Source organism: Monodelphis domestica, chromosome 2 (assembly GCF_027887165.1).
Source record: "Monodelphis domestica isolate mMonDom1 chromosome 2, mMonDom1.pri, whole genome shotgun sequence".
In the NCBI taxonomy this organism is placed as follows: domain Eukaryota; kingdom Metazoa; phylum Chordata; class Mammalia; order Didelphimorphia; family Didelphidae; genus Monodelphis; species Monodelphis domestica.
In genome coordinates, this window is record NC_077228.1 from 514,030,055 (window position 1) to 514,050,135 (window position 20,081).

Consider the following 20,081-nt stretch of genomic DNA (forward strand, 5'->3'; position numbering starts at 1 on the left):
TTAATTAATGGGATAAGGGGACAGCTACGTGTCTTCTTGGATAGAACCAGGCCTAGGGACAGGAGGTCCTGGTTTAAAATCTGGCCTCAAACACTTCCTAGCTTTATGACCCTGGAAGAGTCACTTAACCCCCATTGCCTAACCCTTACCATTCTTCTGCCTTGGAGCCAATACACAGGATTGATTCTAAGATCTGCAGGTTAAGAAAAAGAATAAATAGCATGCTCCCAGATGGTGGCTTCCTCCCCCCCCCACAAGTATACTCTAGCTGAGCTCATCCTCCTCTAGCTCTGTCCTATTCACCCCCCAACAATGGCCTCATGGAATCCTGATTCTTTTCTGCCCCCCCCCTTCAACTGCCATGAGGGCATCTTTTGTCCTCAAAGGATAAATTGTGCTGCTGGCCACAGTAGCTATTGCTAGAAGCCATCTAGTCCCTCTCAGACCCAACAGAAATCCTTTCTGTGACATTCCCAAGAAGCAGTGTTTATTCTGATTAACTGATTATTTGTAACTGTTTCATGAATGCACCAATGAGGCTCTGACCTTACTGAGCTGGACAGAGGTCACCAGCCACCTGTACCTGCTCATCCTGTGTAACCAACCCGCCCTCACCACTGTGTCTACCATGAGAATATCACCAGGTAAGAGATCCAGAAAAACTCTCAAAAGCCAGTGACGCTCTATCCCCCTTCGAAGTGTGCTGCTACAAATATATAAGAACCAGTGCTATTCCCCATAGAGAAATGGTCAAAGGATGTGAACAGGATCAAATTCAAGCTGTCAATGTCCACATGAAGAGGTATTCCAAATCCCTAACAAGATGATAAAGGCAAATTAGACACGGCTAAGATTCTGCCTGAGACCCCCTAAATTCTCAAAGATAACCAAAAAAGAAAATGGCAATTATGGGAGGGGCTCCAGCAAGACAAGACACTAATGGACTGTTGATGCATCTATGGATTGAGCCAACCATTCTGGAAAGCAAGTTGAAAGCAGGCCCCAAAGTCTCTAAACTGGGCATACTCTTTGACCCTACCATTACTAGATTAGACCTCAGAGCAATCAAAGATGGAAAGGACTCCTGGACAGAATGTTTATAATAGTACTTCTTGTATCAAATAAATGAAAACAAAGTAGATGTCTGTTGATTAGGCTGAACAAACAGATAAGTGAATGTAATTGTATATTATTATAATCTATTATTCAGTCATTTTTTAATGATGTCTGACACTTCCTGACCCCATCTGGAGTTTTCTTGGCAAAAACACTGGAGAAGTTTGCCATTTTATTCCTTCTCCAACTCATTTTACAGATGAGGAAACTGGGGCAAACAGGGTTAAAGGACTTACTCAGGGTCCAACAGCTAGTAAGTGTCTAAGGCTAGATCTGAACTCAGAAAGACGAGTCCTCCTGACTATGCATTATCTCACCTCGCTGGATAGTCTAAGCAATTTCAAAAAGGATAGATTCAGAGAAACATAGGGAAAGAACTGATGAAAAACGAAGTGAGCAGAACCAAGAAAACAGTTTACTAAACAGCAATATTGTAAAGACAAACAACTCTGAAAGACTTAAGGATTCTGATCAGGACAGCAGTGGACCAGGGATGGAACATACTACCCATATTCTGACAGAGAGGTGTTGGAGCCAAGGTGCATAATAACACATACATTTTCAGTTGTGACTAATGTGTAGTTTTGTTATAAGGTTTTCCCCCTCACTTTGGCTGTTTTGTTTTTTCAATTTGGGGGAAAGAAGAATACCCCAAAAAATGAGAAGAAAAAGAGGGTCCTTGAAGTTTTTTTTAACTGTATTAAAGAGTACAGAAGGCAGGTCAGTAGGAAACAGAAAAACAGGCTAGCTTTGAAAGCAGTGTTTGGAATTTGTTAGAAAAGCCATAGGTAATAGCTATAATTTTCTGTACAATTTGCTCTGCTAGTCCTCCTGAATATTTTGTACATCCCTAAATTAAACAACTAAAAACCCAATAATAGATCCAGAGAATAAATAATAAAACATAATTCCCTTCTCAGAGAGGAGTGGGGACCTCCGAGGACAGAATCTTGTATAAATTGTCACTATTAATATGTTTGCTATTTCCTTTTGTTACAGGAGATTTCCTATAGGCAAGTAGAAAGATACTTAGAAGAATTTATAAAGTAAAATTAAAAGTCTCCCAACCACAACAAAGGGGGATTGGGGAACAAGTATTTAATAAACACCTACTATGTTCTAGGTTAGTGATGGCGAACCTTTTAGAGGGGTGGATAATGTGAGAAATGTCCTTAGGCACCTGGAGAAATGATGGGGAACAAACTGGCCCCACATCCCTCTGACTTTCTAGTAACAAATTCTGGCAAACTGTGCTGGGACAATAGCACATGTGCCCAAAGAGAGGGCTCTTAGTGCCCCCTCTGGCATGTATAACATAGGTTTGCCACCATGTTTCTAGGTCTTATGGCAAGCTCTCTAGAACTTTCCCTTCAGCACACAGACATTAAGGTTTGGTGTTATCTTACTTCCTTTGTGAGTTATCAACAGCCCTCTGACTCTTGAATCACCAGATTTAGACCCAAATTCTACCAACCAGACTTAATATTAAACTGTGTGCCCTTGGGTAAGTGATTTACGCTCCTTGGGCCTTAGTTTACTCATCTGTAAAGTGAAGGGGTGGGTAGGTCTAGATGACTTCTGTAAAGGGAAAAGGAGTTAATTATATACAAAGGTTGGCCTGGATTATTTAAGAATAGGGTCACCAGGAATTTATATTAATTCCAAAGAGATTTTTTTACTATTTACAAAATATAGAAAGAGTGAAGTAAGAAAATCAGAGCAAGGACAGGGTAAGATATCTAGCCTAAGCACTGAGTAATTTACTCCCAGCCCCTGGCTCAACCCAGGCAGGGAGAGTTAGTTTCAGCTGGCCTCAGCAAAGCCAAGGACCTGAGGAAAACTCTCTCAAGAAATAGGTCTCTCCTGAAGCTAGTTTCTTCAGAAAATATCCAGGAAAGGAGTCAGCCTTTTCACTCACCACGTGTCAGTACAAAAGGAAGAGATTTAAGAACGGCCTCACCAGGAACAGGGTCTCAGGTCCAGTCAGCAGATTCTTCTCCAGTCTCAACTCCAGAAATGAAGAACTCCCTCTCACAGGAAGTTCAACTCCAAGTAGAACTGCACTCAGGAAGTTGTAACTCTTTTAAAGACACTTTTTTGTGTCACTTCCTGTGCCTTCACCTAATTTTACGTCTACCAATCACAGTTGAAGCATTGCTTCAGGACTGCCCAGGGGCAATCAGTTTAATTCTGATTTGTTACACACTATTGCACACGTGGGTCACAGACCTCCCCCACTCAAGTATGAATGGGATGTTTACACCTTTGGTGATTAAATCTATAAATGGGCAGATCTCTCCACTCAACTTTAAGTAGGGTGTTTACACCTTTGGTGATTAAATCTATAAATGGGCAAGGTTACAATTTAATCTTCACAATCAGGATAGAGTTAATTAATTTCATTTTCACAATCAGAGGAGAGTTAAATTTAATCCTCATACTTCTGAGGTACCTTCCAGCTTAAGATGTCTGGCCTGTGAACTCCAAATAAACTAGTTGTTGGCTTTCTTACTGGAAGAGGACCAAAATGGCATCACAGGTGACATCTTTTGACTCAAACATAAATTGGATTTAAGTGAGGCAGAGTTTTTGGCCTCACTCTCTCTTCTAGAGCCGAAGAAGGCCACTGGCAAAATGAAAAGTCAAGATGACGGGTGGGAGCAGCTAGGTGGCTTAGTGGATAAAGAGCCAGGTATGGAGTTGGGAGGACCTGGGTTCAAGTTTGGCCTCAGACACTTCCTAGCTGGGTGACCCTAGGTTAAGTCACAGCCCTTGCCACTTTTCTGCCTTAGAATTGATACTAAAATAGAAGATAGAGGTTTAAATTTTTTAAAAAGATGCCTGGGGATGGCCTGGGTTGCAGTAGCTTCTTCAGTGTCTAACCAAGTCCTAAACATTTGCTTTCAGCCCCTTCGTGGCCATTAGTACAAATTGTTTGCCACCGTCCACCAAGTGAAATCTTCATATGCCTGAGGTTGACACCCCCCAAACACCAGCATGTGGCCACTGGGCATGCTACAGATTCTTGGAGCCACAGGTGGACACTAAGGGAGGAGGAAGAGCCGGAAGTGGTCGTCCTCCCTAAACAAAACATTCCGAACATTCCTAAAGAACTCGAAATAACTCGAAACCCAAGAATAGAGCCAGAGAATAGATTGCAAAACTCCCTTCTGTTCTCAGAGAGCAGTGGGGGCTCCTAGGGCAGAGTCTTGTATACATTGTCACAGTATTACTATGCTTGCCATTTCCTTTGTTACAAGTGCTTTCCTTTTAACAAGTAGAAAGATACTTGGGGGAATTTTAGAGCCAGAAGGAATCTTCTGGTTCAAACCTTCATTTTAGGAACCTAAACCCCAGAAAAGGGAAAGAATTTAGTGGCACAATGGATTGGGCCCTGGACCAAGGAAATCCATCCTCAGGTATGTTAGTAGCTTCGTGACCTTGCGTAAGTCACTTAACCTCTGCCTCAGTTTCCTCAACTATAAAATGAGCATAATAATAGCATCTATCTCCCAGGGTTATTGTGAAGATCAAATGAGATAATATTTATAAAGTGCTTCCCACAGTGCCTAGCATATAAGGAGCTTAATAATGCTTTTTCACTTTCATATTGGAACTATGAAAGCACTCTCCCCTGTCCCCTACTTCCATTCCCTCTCTTCATCCTTAATGTCTTCTTTTTTTTTTTAACCACTTACATTCTATCTTACAATCAGTACTAAGTATCCGTTCCAAAGCAGAACAGTAAGTACTAGGCAATGGGGGTTAAGTGACTTGCCCAAGGTCACACAGCTAGAAAGTGCATGAGTTCACATTTGAACCCAGGACCTTCCATCCCTAAGCCTGGCTGTCGTTCCACTGAGCTGCCTTAGTGCCTGTCTTTAGTCTCTTCTCACACTTTTTTTAAAAGATCTACCAGTCACAGAAAGACATCCCATTGCTGACCATTCATTCGCTAGTACTGGGGGTTCCATTTCTCTTGCTCTAAATCTAACCGCAGCTCCCCTTTTATACAACAGACCAAGAGGAGGAGTTGGCATATTCCAGCTCCCCCTGCTACTGTCAGCCCCCTGCCCGCCTCTGAAGCCATCACTCAGCAGCCTCATTGCATCCTCCTCTGCCTCCAGGCTGGCTCTGCTGGTTGATGCTTTCTTCTGTCTTACCCTACATCACTTTTGGCCCTTCAGAAGTAACTCCAGCACCTGCCTCTACTCAGAGATGTCAAAATACCTGATGGGTTTTTGTTGTCATCACTATCATTCTTTTCGATGAGGATAGCAGTGAGTCTTCTTTGGCTGGACCTCAGTTTCATCTCTGGGGGAAGCTGCCAGTGAGGAACCTCCTTCCTCTACCAATGCAGGTCAGTACCTTCTTTGAAACTTCTAGGGGTCGGGGGGGGGGGGGGGGCAGAGGGGGGACGGCGGGGTAACTCAGTGAATTAGAGCCAGGCCTAAAGACGGGAAGTCCTGGGTTCAAATTTGGCCAAAGACACTTCCCAGCTGTGTGACCCTGGGCAAGTCACTTGACCCCCATTGCCTAGCCCTTACCACTCTTCTGCCTTGGAGCCAATACACAATATTGAGTCTAAGACAGAAGGTGAGGGTTTAAAAAGAAACTAGAGAAACAATCTTGTGGAGAAGGGACCAGCTGCCACTCTCAGAGCAGGCAAACCAGACTAGCAGGAAAAGCAAGGTACCCTGAATGAGACCGGAGGCAGCCTGTGCCTAGAAGTCAGACCACTACCACACCACATCCCTCTAGCCCCACTCGAGACAACCGAGAACTTGATTCCAAGAGTCTTGGGAGCAGCAATTAACCCCAGACTATCAGCCTTGCCCCCAAATCGTCATCCGGGAATCAATCCTTGCGGAGATGCAGCCTAGTAACTGTTTCTGCAGATTTGGTAGTTTCAGAGTCAGGATTTAAAAAGAAAGATAAGAAAAGAAGGAAAGGGAAAAGGGAGGGAAGGAAGAAAGAAAAGAAAGGAAGGAAGAAGGAAAAAAGGAAGAGGAAGGAAGGAAGGAAGGAAGGAAGGAAGGAAGGAAGGAAGGAAGGAAGGAAGGAAGGAAGGAAGGAAGGAAGAAAAAAGAGAGGGAGAAAGGAAAGAAAGAAAGAAAGAAAGAAAGAAAGAAAGAAAGAAAGAAAGAAAGAAAGAAAGAAAGAAAGAAAGAAAGAAAGAAAGAAAGAAAGAAAGAAAGAAAGAAAGAAAGAAAGAAAGAAAGAGAAAGAGAGAGAAAGGAAGGAAGGAAGAAAGGAAGGAAGAAAGGAAGGAAGAGACAGACAGAAAGAGAGAGAAAGAAAGAGAGAGAGAGTCCTTGGCACTGTCAAATGGTTTAACATCATCAGTTTACTAAGGTGCCATCATCCATGGGCCCAGGAAGGAAGATCTATGGATGACAGCCTACTTTGGGGCCTCCTTACCTCCAGCCTCCAGTTTGCACTAAACCATCCATCCATTCATCTCATTACTCGTGATTTTACCAACAATTAATCAGCAAATCTTCATGAAATGCTCCCTATGTGTTCGGTCCTGGGAGTATACATAAAATATTCAATAAATCTTTGTTGATTGATGATGAAAGTGGTGTTTTAGGACAGTTAATTTGACGCTCCGCACAGGGTGAGGCTGAGGGCAGGGTCTTTAATGGAACTGCAGGTCAGCTTCCTGGAGCAGCAGGACACCCTTCAGGAGAGATAGGAGGGGGCCGAGCCAGGCAAATCCAACCACCGGCCCTATCTTAACCACTACCTCCCTTCCAGCCCCAATGGAGACCCTGAATGCAGCAGCCTTGCCTCCAGCTCAAGCCTCATGGCCATCGTGGAGGGCAGCAATCTCTCCTGCCGAGAAGGGGCCCACCTATCTCTCCACCACCACCACCACAAGCAGCAGCCATGGAACAATCGCCTCTGACAGGTAAGCAAGCTCCAGAGCACTGGGGCTGGTAGCCATTGCCCACCCACCCTTCCTCCTGCCCTGACAGCCATAATCCCAGAAAGAAGTCAGCATGACTTTTTTTAAACACTTTTCTTCCCTCTTAGAATCAGCACTATATTTTGGTTCCCTATATATAGGGAGAAGAATGGTAAGGGCTAGACAATGGAGGTTGTGACTTGCCCAGGGTCACACAGCCAGGAAGTGTCGGAGCTTGTGTCTGGGTCTGGCACTCTATCCACTGAGCCACCCAGCTGCCCTAGCATAGTGATTTGGCTTGTCATCTCCTTCTTTGCAAACTTGAGGCACAACTACTGAAGAGCCAGAAAGTTGGTGCCACCAGAGTCCTTGGCCCTATCAGATGGTTCAGCATCATAAAGGGATATGAACCCCCATGAAAATGATACTGAAGAAGATGCCTGACCCACTGCTTTGCTCTGCCCCCCAGAGGCCACGGCACCTCTCCATCTGACTTTAGCTGAAGCCCCCATTAGACTTCGAGCTCCCTGAGAGAAGGGCCGTCGTGCCTTTCTACGTGTGCGTCACACCCAGGAAATGCTTAACAAACGCTTTTCATTTATTCATTCATTCACACTGCAATAATCTAGGCTTCTCTCAAAGTCTTCAACTTTCAATAACAAGAGCTTACTTGGATTGTGCTTCTCAGGGATCCCCCAATGCCTTGGTGCCACAATCCTGCTGCCCCCACGATGACATCCTACCCTCCTACCTTGTGCCTTATATCAGTTGTTTTGTCTTAAACCCACCCCCCTTCCATCCAGTACTAAATATCAGTTCCAAGGCAGAAGAATGGTGAGGTCTGAGCAATGGGGGGCAAATGATTTGCCCATGGTCACACAGCTAGGAAGTATGAGGCAAGACTTGAACCCAGGACCTCCCCTCTCTAGGCCTGATTCTCAATCCACTGAGTCACCTAACTGTCCCAAATTTAAGTTGCCCTTCTTACTGTCCTCTAAATATGCTGTGGTTCTGATCATTTTTCACCTTTGCTTTTTATTGTTTTTTATTTATATTGTTTTTATTGCTTGGGCCTCAGAGCCTTTCCTCCTGGAGCCTCTGGTTAACCATAAGCCTGTTCTCTAATATTTACCTCACCTGCCCAAAACCTGACTCATAGAATTCTAGCGTGGAAGGTAGACGGATGTTCTTCAGAGACAAGCCAAAGTGATAGCAGATATCTGAAGAATCCCCACTTGATTATCTTGGCGTCATGGAAATCCCTTTCCCTTCCAGCAGCCCATTGTGAACCCTCTAAACATAGTCCGTAATCTGACTTAGTTTCCCTAAAGAGTCTGTTCAAGTAGGATTGCTTCTTTCCAGGATGTGTGAGATCACGACTCCTGAACTGAATTTGCTCAATTTTCATGTCGTTGAAGGACGCCAGGGATTATGGGTCTGCCTCTTTGAACGTCTATGGCCCAGGATGCACCTATTTAAGCAACATAATAGGTTTTCATCCGTCTCATTTCTGCCTGGTGGTAGATGCAATTCAGCAGCAATAACCTACCACATGAACCCAGAGAGGAGATCTTTCTGCCCCAATGATGCCTCTGCCTGAAACCTGACCTTCCTTCTCTGCCGAGAGTCCAAACCCTACCCATCATCCCCTGCTCGGCTCAAGACATCCCCAGGCCATCTCTCTGCCCTCTGGGAACCCAGCACTGGGCTCTGACCGGACCGAGTGATCAGTAATCTGCGTTGATTGAATTTCGGAAGCAAAGGAAATGAGGAACCACAGTAATAATTATTTTTAATAAAAACCAAAGGAGGCTCATGTCCCTAAAAGCTCACATGAAAGTGGGGGGGGGGGGAGGGAAGGGGGGGAACGTGAAATGATCTGGACCACAGATTGGGCTGAGGGGAGGGATACCATGCAGCCCAAGGACTTAGGCATGGGCTGCTTGGTCCAAGAAAGAACACTAGCCTCTAGGACCAGTTGTATCAGGCTGCCTCTCGATATGAAAAGTGAGTTGCTTGAATCTGTCCTGCTTTAGACATAACTGGAGGAAACCCTCGGGCTCCCAGAAACATGTCATTGCAGGTTCCTTGGGTGGGCCAAGTTGCCTTGCCCCTTGGTGCCTCATTCTTATGGACCAGGCATAGCTGAGGCAGGAGAAGGGGTCACTCTTTGGACTTGCTCTGAATGGTCTTGTGTTCCTTTATCGCCTTCTCCCACTCGTTCCCGTTGAATTCCTCGATGACGATGCTGCGCACACTGCCTTCATCCAGGCAGTGGGGAGCGATTCCTGGAGAAGGAGCACAAGGGGGAAAGCATGTGAGGAAGGGAAGGAGATCCCACTCTCTGCCGCTATTGGCGCTCATTCCTCTACTTTGGCATTTGTCTCCTTGGCTCCTGGACGCCAGAGACAGACAGAGGGGTCTCACCCAGCTAGCTAAGGGCAGAGCCCTCTTTGCCCCCATTCTACAATGCTTTTAACTGCCGCGGGGCTGCCAGACCTGGGCCCCTCCATCTCTCAAGCATCTTTCGGGCAGATTGTTGGGAGAATCAACTGGAGACCCAAAACCAGTTGGGGAAGAAGATGGAGGTAGAGTGCCTTTGGGGACAATTTCACCCCCCTCCCCACCCCAGATCTGCTTCAGGATTCACAAGTTGGGGCTTCAGATGACAGGAAGATGAAGGGGAGCTGCGGGCAAGCAGAAAGGAATTCTTCTATCCCTATCCAGAGGGGACAAATGAGCCAGACCGTCAGCAACCCTGATCTCTCTCTGTTAACAGACGGTACCAGTCAGCTAAGGAAGCATCGCTGTTATGACCATTTCCGGAGCCCGAACAGCTTCAGAGCCAGGCAGGATCAATGATTAATTACCCAGAGAGGGAGCAAATGGCTTTCACTTCCTATTTATACACCAGGACAAAGAGAAGGCAGCTCGGGGCAGAAGTAAACTACACGTAGAAACAGCAGACCTGGGCCCAAATTCTGGCTTTGCTGCTCACTCTGTGTGTAATCGTGGGCAAGTCCAAGAGGCATGACAGAGTTAGTGGAACACTGGACTTGTGGGCAGAAAGATCTGGGTTTGAATCCTTGCCTTCCCCTACTTTTACTTCCCCTACTATTACCATCAGACATTTATTAGCTGTGTGACACCCGGAACAGTCCCTTCTCTAAGCTAAGCCTTTGTTTCCTCACCTGTAAAATGAGGAGCCTGGACCGGATAAGCCAAAATGACCTCGGCTGTCCAGGACTGCGCAAAATGAAAGGGTTGGACTTGGGGAGATCCTTTTGGTTCTGAACCTCGGTGGTGGATGCTGGGCTTCTCTCGCTCCCATTTCCCATCTAGGGATGCTCTTCATTCTTCCCTCGTGTCTCCTCATTCAGTACCCCTCCAGCTAATGCCCAAGATGTCTCCCCTTTCCCACTGACCCTGACCTGAACAACACCTTTACACTCTTCCAAGCGCTCCATCCAGGATCCTGATGGACCGTTAGGACAACCCTGTAATGTTGGCAGGACGGGGCGAATGGCATTAGCCCCACTTTACAGAGGAGCAAACTGAGGCTGCATCTTTTGCCCAAGATCAACTGCAAGGAAGTGGAACTAGGATCTCGGTCCTCCGGGTCTAACCCAGCACCCTTTCCCTGATGCCAAAGTGCCCGACTCCCTGCCTGCTGCTCCATGCCAGGGACCTGCTTTGTTGATAAGATCTCGGCATCTCCTCGTAGCCAGAATCCAATCTGTCTATGTGCTGCCCCTCCATTTTACAGATGAGGAAATGGTTGAGTGTCCCGCCCAAGGCCACGCAGCTCAGCCCTGCCAGGGAGCTCGGCCCTCCTGGACCTGGTGGGGACAGAGCAGGCTCGCGCCTGCGGACCACAGAAAGGGCGCGCCCCATCCCCTCCACCTACCATAGCCGTCAGGGTTGGACCGAGGCGTGTAAAAGCTCTGCACCCCGCAGGTCTTGCAGAACGTGTGCTGGGCCTTGTGAGTGTTGAAGGTGTACGTAGTTATGTTCTCGGTGCCCTGCGGGAAAGGCACAGACAATCTTTGTCAAAAGGGTCTCCTCCTCCTCGCACTCATCCAGGTGCTCTGGCAGGAGCCGGTCCAGAGCAAGGAAGCAAGGCCAGAAGAGCGGGAGACCCGAAGGAGCCCAGAGGGAGGGCGGGCTCCGAAGAGCAGCCAGGCCAGCCAGGGACGGCCCTGGAGGAGTCACAGTCACAGCAACCGCTCCTGGGGGAGTGTGAGAGAGGCCGGGGTCCAGGAAGGCCAAACCATGTGACTGGGGGGAGGGAAGGTGTTTTCTGAAATGAGCATGAAAGGGACAGCTCAGTGGATAGGGAGCTAAACCTAGAGATGGGAGGTCCTGGGTTCAAATCTGCCCTTCAACACTTCCTAGTCCTTACCATTCCAGTGCCTTGGAACTGATACACAGTATTAACAAGGGTTTAAATTTTTGTTAAATTTACATATTTTTTAATTAATCAACATCTGCCTGCCTTTTCCCATAGAAAAGAGAAAATAAGTCTTAAAAAACTCACATGGATAAGCAAAGTGAAATCCCCTATTAGTTACAGCCAAAAAATTGTCTCATTCTTTGCATGTAGTCCATCCTCTCCCCACCAGGTCAGGAGGGGGCTGGCCTCCTGTGTCGTTACTGGTCCAGGAACCACAATTGGTCATTGCATCATTTTTTTCATTTTCATTGTGGGAAAAACGTAAGGAACCAGGAAGCGTCCGTCCTTCTTTCCCTTTAATGGTGGCCCCCCACTTTAACCTCTCCTCCCTCCTCTCCCAAACAGATCCCTCCTGTGCCACAAATGCACAGTCTGCCATTGGCCAGGCCTGGAGGCCTGTTTCTGCCCCAAGTGGAGGGAGCCCAATATCAGGCCTCTGAAGTCACCAATGCTCAGGAATGGGCAGAGCTGCGAAGTTTTTCTGAGTCGATTCCCCGCACATTACTGTGGTGGCTGCAGAAATGGTTCGCCTGGTTCTGTTCCCTTCACACTGTCATCCTGTGGGCCACCCCACCACAGGGCACCCTCATGGGCAGCACAAAGTGGGAGGGAGAGGGAGGATGGACTTGAGGGAGCCGAACACCATGAGACTCGAGCCACATCCGCCCCACCCCAAGAATGGAGTGAGATCCAGCAGTCCAGAGAACACATGGTTCTACCAGCAGCCCCACCCCACAGATATGCCCCTGGGCACCCCCCCCCAGCAGATATGCCCCTGAGTACCCCCAGATATGCCCCTGGGCACCCCCCCCCAGCAGATATGCCCCTGGATGACCCCCAGTAGATATGCCCCTGAGTACCCCCAGATATGCCCCTGGGCGCCCCCCCCAGCAGATATGCCCCAGAGTACCCCCAGATATGCCCCTGGGCACCCCCCCCAGCAGATATGCCCCTGGATGACCCCCAGCAGATATGCCCCTGAGTACCCCCAGATATGCCCCTGGGCGCCCCCCCAGCAGATATGCCCCTGAGTACCCCCAGATATGCCCCTGGGCACCCCCCCAGCAGATATGCCCCAGAGTACCCCCAGATATGCCCCTGGGCACCCCCCCCCAGCAGATATGCCCCTGAGTACCCCCAGATATGCCCCTGGGCGCCCCCCCCAGCAGATATGCCCCAGAGTACCCCCAGATATGCCCCTGGGCACCCCCCCCCAGCAGATATGCCCCTGGATGACCCCCAGCAGATATGCCCCTGAGTACCCCCAGATATGCCCCTGGGCGCCCCCCCCAGCAGATATGCCCCTGAGTACCCCCAGATATGCCCCTGGGCACCCCCCCAGCAGATATGCCCCAGAGTACCCCCAGATATGCCCCTGGGCACCCCCCCCAGCAGATATGCCCCTGAGTACCCCCAGATATGCCCCTGGGCGCCCCCCCCCAGCAGATATGCCCCTGGGCGCCCCTCCCCCCAGAACCCCCAGGCACTAACCTTCAGAAGCTTGAATCGAGAAGCTGGAACAATGAAGTGTCTGTTCTGTTTCTTTTTGCAAATGCTACAGCTGCAGCAAAACAGGGAAGGTCCCGAGTGAGCAGGGAGCAGGGGGCCACTGCAGCCCCCCTCCTGATTCCACCAAACCCACAGCCCCCGCCGGGCACTGGGGCTCCCCGACCTCTAGGCTGCTGTGGCCCAGGGCTGGGGGATGCTGAGCAGGTCGCCTGGGCCACGGCCCGAAGCTGTTTCCTCTTCCTTTCTAAATACTTTCCAACTATTTCAGTGTAATTCGTTTCTTTGTAGACTGTTGCCTAGTCTGTGCACTTTGAAACATCCCCTGAGGAGGGGTTGTCAAGCCCCAGACCTAGTGAGTCTGAGCCAAGGAGAGACTCCAGCCTCCTCCTCCTCCTCTTCTCTTTGTTTAACCCTCACCTTCAGTCTCATGGATTCCAAGGCAGAAGAGAGGTCATGGTTAGGCATGAGGGGTGAGGTGACTGGCCCAGGGTCACACAGCTAGGAAGGGTCTGAGGCTAGATTTGAACCCAGGACCCAGCTCTCCATCCCTGAGCCAGCTCGTTGGCCCTCAGGATCCCCTTCTTAAGGCCTGTGTGAGCTTGGACGAGTCACTGCTGGACGGGCTAATCTCTGAGGCCCTGCTCTGTGGAGATGCTCTAAGGCAGCCAAACTGTAAAATCCTCAATCGCGCTGGCGCAAATATTAGTAATAGGAAAATGGGTGTGTAAAACCCAACAGAACTGCTCATTGGCTATGGGGGGAGGGGAAGAACACAAATCATGGAACTGTGGGAAAATATTCTAAAACTCTTTAAATAAATAAACTTAATTTTAAAAAAATGTAAAATCCTGAGAAAAACGGGTTGGAGGTTTGGATGCACAAAAGGCTGCTCACATCACCGTGAAGCTTATCCCACACCCGCCATTTGAGATTGGGAAAGTGTTGACTGGCCTGAAGCTCAGTCAGGGTTCAGAATATATGCCATAGACAAGCAAGGATTGAGGCACCGCTCTATATGGTGGCGGCGGAGAGGCCCCAGTCGCATCAGGAAGTCAAGCCAAGAAAGGCGTCCCTGCGTTGTCCTGGCCTCCCCTCTCCCAGAAGGAGCGGCAGTGCTGCCTCTGAGCCTGGGAGACCTGAGTTCAAGTTCTGCTTCTCCCATCTCCCGGCACTTCTCAGAGCTTTGGGCCTGCCCTAAGCCTCTCTGGGTCAGCAGTGTGGATGGCCCGGGGGCTGAAGGGAATGGCCTCCCGGGGAGTTCCTGCCCTATTCCAGCCCCTAAGCCTGGGCCATGGCTCTGTGAAGGGCGCTCAGTGCCACACCATTAGCCTCCATCTCCGGGAGAGGCCAGGAAAGGGAGGGAGAGAATGTGGATTGGAAAACGTCAGAAAATGATTATTAAAAATTGTATCAAACAATTTATTTACATTTTTCGGGGGGTCAGTCGATGCCTTCTGTGGTGGAAGAACAGGACAAGATACTCCAGTTTTGTTTTATTTACAATATTAATAAAAAAAAATTAAAAAAAATTATACTGACGTGCCATCTGGAAAAAAATGTTCAAAAAAAGGAAAAAAGCCAGTGCAGCCCCCACCCCAGCCCCCCCCCCCCTTTGGAGAGAAAAGTGTCACTTTACTCACTTGCAATCAAAAACATGCAGATCCGCAGAGGCCCAGACTTCAAAACGAACCGCCCCACAGTGGCAGCCTCCGGTGTGTTTCACCAGACCTTGGTATTCGCTAAGCAGAGAAAAGGCAGACATCAGACAGGGTCCAGGGGCCGGCGTGCCTCAGTATCCCCAGAGGAGAAGTCACGGGGCAGATCAGAGGCCACCAACAGCCACAGACAGACAGACCAGGACCCAACGGCCCGGTAGCAGATGGGATGGGGAGGAGGGCGAGGGGCTGACTTGGGAAACGTTTCAAAGGCAGGGCTGCCCTGAGCTACATCTCCAGCATTTCAAGGGTCTTTTCTCTCTGTAAACCCAAAGGGGGAAAGGGCTCAATCCACTAACCTACCTAGCTGTTCCTGGAACCTCTCTCTCTATATATATATATATATATATTTTTTTTTTAATTAAAAAAATGAAACATAAACTGAGGCTCAGAGAGGTTGAGCAATTTGCCCAGGATAACGTAGCAAATGTCAGAGGTGGGATTTGAACTCTGAACCTCTCTGAATAAGAAGTCTAGCCTTCTAAATAAATGAAACCTTTTCCCATTGAGCTTGCCTTCGGACCCCTGATTTTATGTTCTTTGGGGAAATGGGGGAGCTTGCTGGACCCCCTGAAAACGTGCCCAGAAGCCCTCTGAAATCGAAATTCAGCTGCTTTCCGAAAATCCCTCCAAATGAGCCAGACTAGGGGGCTCACCCTTCCCTTCTGCACATGGAGGAGAGCCATCTTGCCTCCCCAACAAAGGTGGGGGGGGGGTGCAGGGCGAGGGTGGTAATTGGAGCTTAATTAGTTCCCAGCATCTGAGGCCTCCTCCCTGGAAGCCTTTCAGCCAGAGCAGCTCGAGAGGGCTCCCAGCCTCCCTCTCTCCAGCTGTGCCTTCTCCATGGTAACGGCAGCACAATGGCCCTGCCCCCACTCCTTCCACCCAGCCACAAGGATGCTCAGGAAGGAGCTGTTCACCAATCCATTTTCCCAGACTCCCACCAGGATTGCAGTCAGTTACTGAATGGTTTTTAAAATGAAACGGCCCCACACCTGTGCCTTATGGGGGGGGGGGGGGGGGATGGAGAGAAAAGGAATGGGAGGGGCTGGGGGGGGACACCCAGAAGGGAAATACAAAGGAGAATGGTAGCCGCTCTGGATTCCTGGGAACGGAGGAAGAGCCAAGGCAAACCCCAAACTGCCGATGCTCCCTCCTCGGAGATCCTAACAAGATCTTTTTAATGTGAGCAGAACGAATAATAAACTGATCCCTGAAAATTGGCCGAGGGGAGGGGCCTTTAAAGTTCAGCTACAATAGGAGACAAAACTGAGTCCCCCCCCCCCCAAAAGGACAAAGAAAACCCGTAGTAGCAGAGCAACAGAAGAAGGGAAGGCCTCAGTCATTCATTCGGCCAGCAAGCATTTATAAAGAACCTACTGTGTGCCAGAGGAGGGCTGGGGATAAAGACAGATAGTCCCTGCTCTCAAGAAGGGTCAGTTTGAACATTCTAGCAGAGACAATACAATAGAACCACAAGGCGGACTGCGGGAGGGAAGGAGACCTAAGGAAGGGCCCCTCCTCTGGTCAGAACCATCCCTGTTCTGGAAAAATGTGGGACAAGAGCCCTGTCCCTTTCTTCTCCTGAGGAGGGCCGCGTTTCCCTGGCTCCTACTAGGGTGTAAATAGAAAACAAAGCTCCCGCTACCCAGCTGAAGGCTGCGCGGGGCAGGCCTGCCCAGAGCAGTTGCCTCCATTGATTAATGGCGCCACTACGGGTGGCAGATGTTGCTTTGTGAGGACGCTTCACGCGGATTAGCAACAAGAACGATCATGATCAGAATAGGAAAGGATGCAGGGAAAGCGCCAGGCTGGGCTCCTGCACACTGACCCGAGACCGACGGATGGAGCCGCAGAAACGGCCGTGACTCAGGTTTCACACGAGACACCAAATGCTCATTTATGCACACATGTGAATAGGAGCCGGAACGGTTTTGAAGGCTTTACAGGAGAGGAAATGAAAAGCTAACGGATGGCCCTGATCCATCATGGAAGAAACGACCTCGGCCTGATCAGTGAGAAGAATGAAAGCAGCTCGAAGCGGTCTGCACTGAAGCTTTCTCTGACACCCAGAGGCGGGGAACGAATGCAGGGAATCATGGGAGAGGGATATTAAGGAAAGAGAGAAGAAAGCCTAGTGAAGGGCTGCCCTAACTGGACCAAGGAGGCAACGCTTTGCACACTCTTTTACCTTAACTAATTACTGAACAAGAACGAAGGACTTCCACTGCTCTTTGGGCCAGGACACTTCAAAGACCCGATGCTGAACATCTCTTCTTGGAAGTGCCCGGGCCCGTGGAGACCTTCTCTGCCAGTGGGTTTGGGGCTCTGAGTCCACCAGGCCTCTCTCCAAATGTCCCAAACAAAGCTGGTGCTGGCTGTGAATGTGAAAAGGAGGCTTTTCTGGTGGGAAGTCCTGCTGAACTGAAATGAATCCTCTGGCCCAGCCTTTCTGTTTGCTAGCACTCGTCATGGGGTGATGGTAGAAAGCCCCTGGGTTCTGGGCCAGGCTCTCCGGGGGAGGCTGCACCAGCGGCTTTCATCTCTGGCCTTCCATTTCCTCCTCTATAAAATAAGGAGTTGGACTCTATGAACTCACAGGCCTTTCCTGGCTTTCAAAAGCCACAAATCCATCGACAGAGCCCAAGGAAAGTCTACTCGCCATGATATTCTGCATCCCAGGGAGGCCTGAGGGTCCATTAAACTATTCCCCTCATGGTGGCTCCTGTCTGAGGGAGAGAAAATGGGGTGCCTTGGCCACTCAGGAGCCCTCAGAAGGGATGGTGTAAGGAAGGGAAGGCGCTGCCAGAGTCCAGTTTCCTTCCCTTTGGTGGGAGGAGCAGTCACACAGGGGACTCTGGTCAAAGTCCTTTGGAGTTCCACGTGGACCCAGGGCGGGCACCTGGCGTGACCCGCTCTATACTCGGCTACCTCCCTTGCACAGTGTGCTCCCATGGGAGGGCAGGGCCTCTCTAGCTTGCTGAGCCCCTGTCCCCCAGCCACTGCTGCAGGAAGGCTAGTAAATGTTCTGTGTGACTGCTAGAGCCTGCCTTCCACAATCTAATCCAGGTCCAGGAGAAGGCCAGAGGGCCGACCGGCAGGGAGGCCTGAGTGCCCATCCAGCCACAGACCCTTGTTAGCTGTGGGCCCAGGCAAGTGGCTCTTCTGCCTTAGAAATGATACTTATTGTTGATTTGAGGCAAGGGCTTCCACCGCGGGGAATCAGAAGGAAGCTAGTGGAAGGGATAGGCTGCTCCGGCTCTAAATGAGCCCAGCGGAGGCACAGCCCAGGCACAGGGCCCAGCAGGTGCTGTTCCTCATCAATTGTCCTTCAAGCATAGATCCCGCCACAAAGCCCCATCTGCCACTGGCCCACTCCAAGAGGCTCCCTCCCTTCCCCCCTCCCTTCCCCCCTCCCTCCCGGAGGATGGGGGTTGGGCGGGCTGACCTCTCAGGTCCCCCCCCCTCTCCCCCCCTCCCCCATCCTCCACAGAGATGGGGACATTTTCCTTCTAAGGCTCCCCACAAATGCCAGGTTCTGCCAAACCATCCCACGAAAAGGGGTCCCAAATGCTCCCCCCCTTTCCCGCCCAATGGAAACCTCTGGCTCTGCTTCCCTTAAATCGGGGGTATCACCCACATCCTGCCCCCCCCATGTTTGTGGAGGATCCTTCGGGTGGCCCAAAGAGCCAAAGGCGGGACCGCTTTGGGACAGTAACTTCCTCCAGGCCGCAGTACAAGGGCTTGGAAGTGGTGGGCAGGTGGGGACGCTGGCCGCGCTCGCCGCGCTCGCCTACTGCCAAGCAGGCCTTGGGAATGCTCGGGGAAGGCAGGAGCCCGCTGGAAATGGAAGTGGCGGGCCGGGCCCGGCTTTTCTGCACGGAAACCCAATAACGGGGCCGGAGCCTGGCTCGGCGGCCGCTGCCCAGCCCCAGCGGCCCCGGGGAGCCGCCGGAGTGTGCTGGTCCTCAAGGCACCATGCAACAAGCGGGAGGCAGCGGCCGCCGCGGCGTGTGCCTTTGTTTTAAAGAGCGAGAAACCCTCCCTCTCCCGCAATACAAAGGAGGCCTTCTAGAAGGGAACGCCGGCGGCCGCTTCGGACCCGATCGGGCCGAATGCAAGCGGGTTCCGGGGTCCCCCGGGCCCTTCCGCGAACGCCCTGGCTAGCCCGCTCGGGGGGCACCCCACGGTCGCCCTGCCGGCCCTCCGGCCCTGGGCACCCAAGGGTCAATCTGGGGCCAGGAGTCGTCCTCGGGCCGGCTAAGGAACAGAATCCGCTGCACTGCACTCCCTCCAAGCCCGGCGGCCGGGAGGCGGGAGGGGGGCGGGGGAAGCAGGCCGGCTGCGACCGGTGCTCCGGCCCGGCGGGAGGGGAGGGAAGGGGGGGGCGCCCGGGCCATACTTACAAGGTGTCCAGGAGGAGTTTGGCTGCCCCCTCGCAAGTCAGGCTCTGGCGCTTCTGAAACTTTACCCAGCGCTCCCGCTGCCCGCCCAGATCCAGGGAGCAGCTCTCCAAGGGGGCCGGAGGCAATGGCGGCTCCTCGGCTTTCTGGTCCGGGACCGGCAGCTTCCTCTTTCTCCCTGGCCGGCCCTTACCCTTGCCCGGGGGGGTGGCGAGCGGCTCCTCGCTGGCCTCGGTGGCCGGGCGGCTCCTCGCCCGCGGTTTAGCGGCCGCTCCAGCGGCGCCCTTGGTCTTCACCATCCTTCGCGCATCCCCCGCCGCCCGCGGCCGCCGTGCGCCCACACGCAGAGTAGGCTGCCGTGCGCTCCGCAGAGGCGGCTGTGCCGCGCGCAGCCCGGGGCCCCCGGTGCCCCCCTCGCCTCGGAGCTCGGCCCCTCGCAGGCTCGGGTCGCGCCGCCTGCCCGCTAATTGCCACCAATGCCGTGTTGTCTGCGCTTCAGTCACCAGGGGGCGTGGGGAGCAGCCCAAAGGCTCGGGCGGGAAGGAGAGCAGCGCGGGAGCCCACCCCGCAGACAAAGGAGGACCAGGCAGCCTCCACGAGCAGAGCCGGCCCAAGCCCAGGCCCCTCCGGGCAGAGCCTTAACAAAGGCCCTGAACAAAGGGCTCCCGGGTCTGGCGGCCGCGCCCCCCCAAGGGCTGAGCTGGGGTTGGTGGGAGTGAGACAAAAGGAGCGGGAGCCCCAGCATCCCAAGCCGCTGTGTGTAGCGGGGAGGGGGAGAGGGGCGGGGGAGAACCAGACCCACCGGGTCACCGTACTCCTTTGACCAAACACTGAAGGCCCGGCTCCTTGCCCACCCTAACTGCCCACAGAAGCAGGGAGGTGCCCATGCACAGTCCAGGCCTGGGCACCAGAAGCCCGGGGCCCCCCATCTCTGACCCACTAACGGGGTGATCTGGACCAGTCTTGTAACGGCT

General features: G+C 51.4%; 1 protein-coding gene across 1 annotated transcript; it reads right to left on the reverse strand.

The window, feature by feature from the left end:
• Positions 1-8,794: 8,794 nt before the first annotated feature.
• On the reverse strand, positions 8,795-19,739 carry CENPV (centromere protein V). Its single transcript, XM_007507874.3, has 5 exons — positions 19,111-19,739; positions 14,630-14,728; positions 12,972-13,041; positions 10,935-11,049; positions 8,795-9,315 (listed from the first exon to the last, which is right to left on the reverse strand). The coding sequence occupies exons 1-5, from the start codon at positions 19,404-19,406 to the stop codon at positions 9,191-9,193; spliced, it is 705 nt and encodes a 234-aa protein (XP_007507936.2). The 5' UTR covers positions 19,407-19,739; the 3' UTR covers positions 8,795-9,190.
• Between the last annotated feature and the right edge of the window lie 342 nt (positions 19,740-20,081).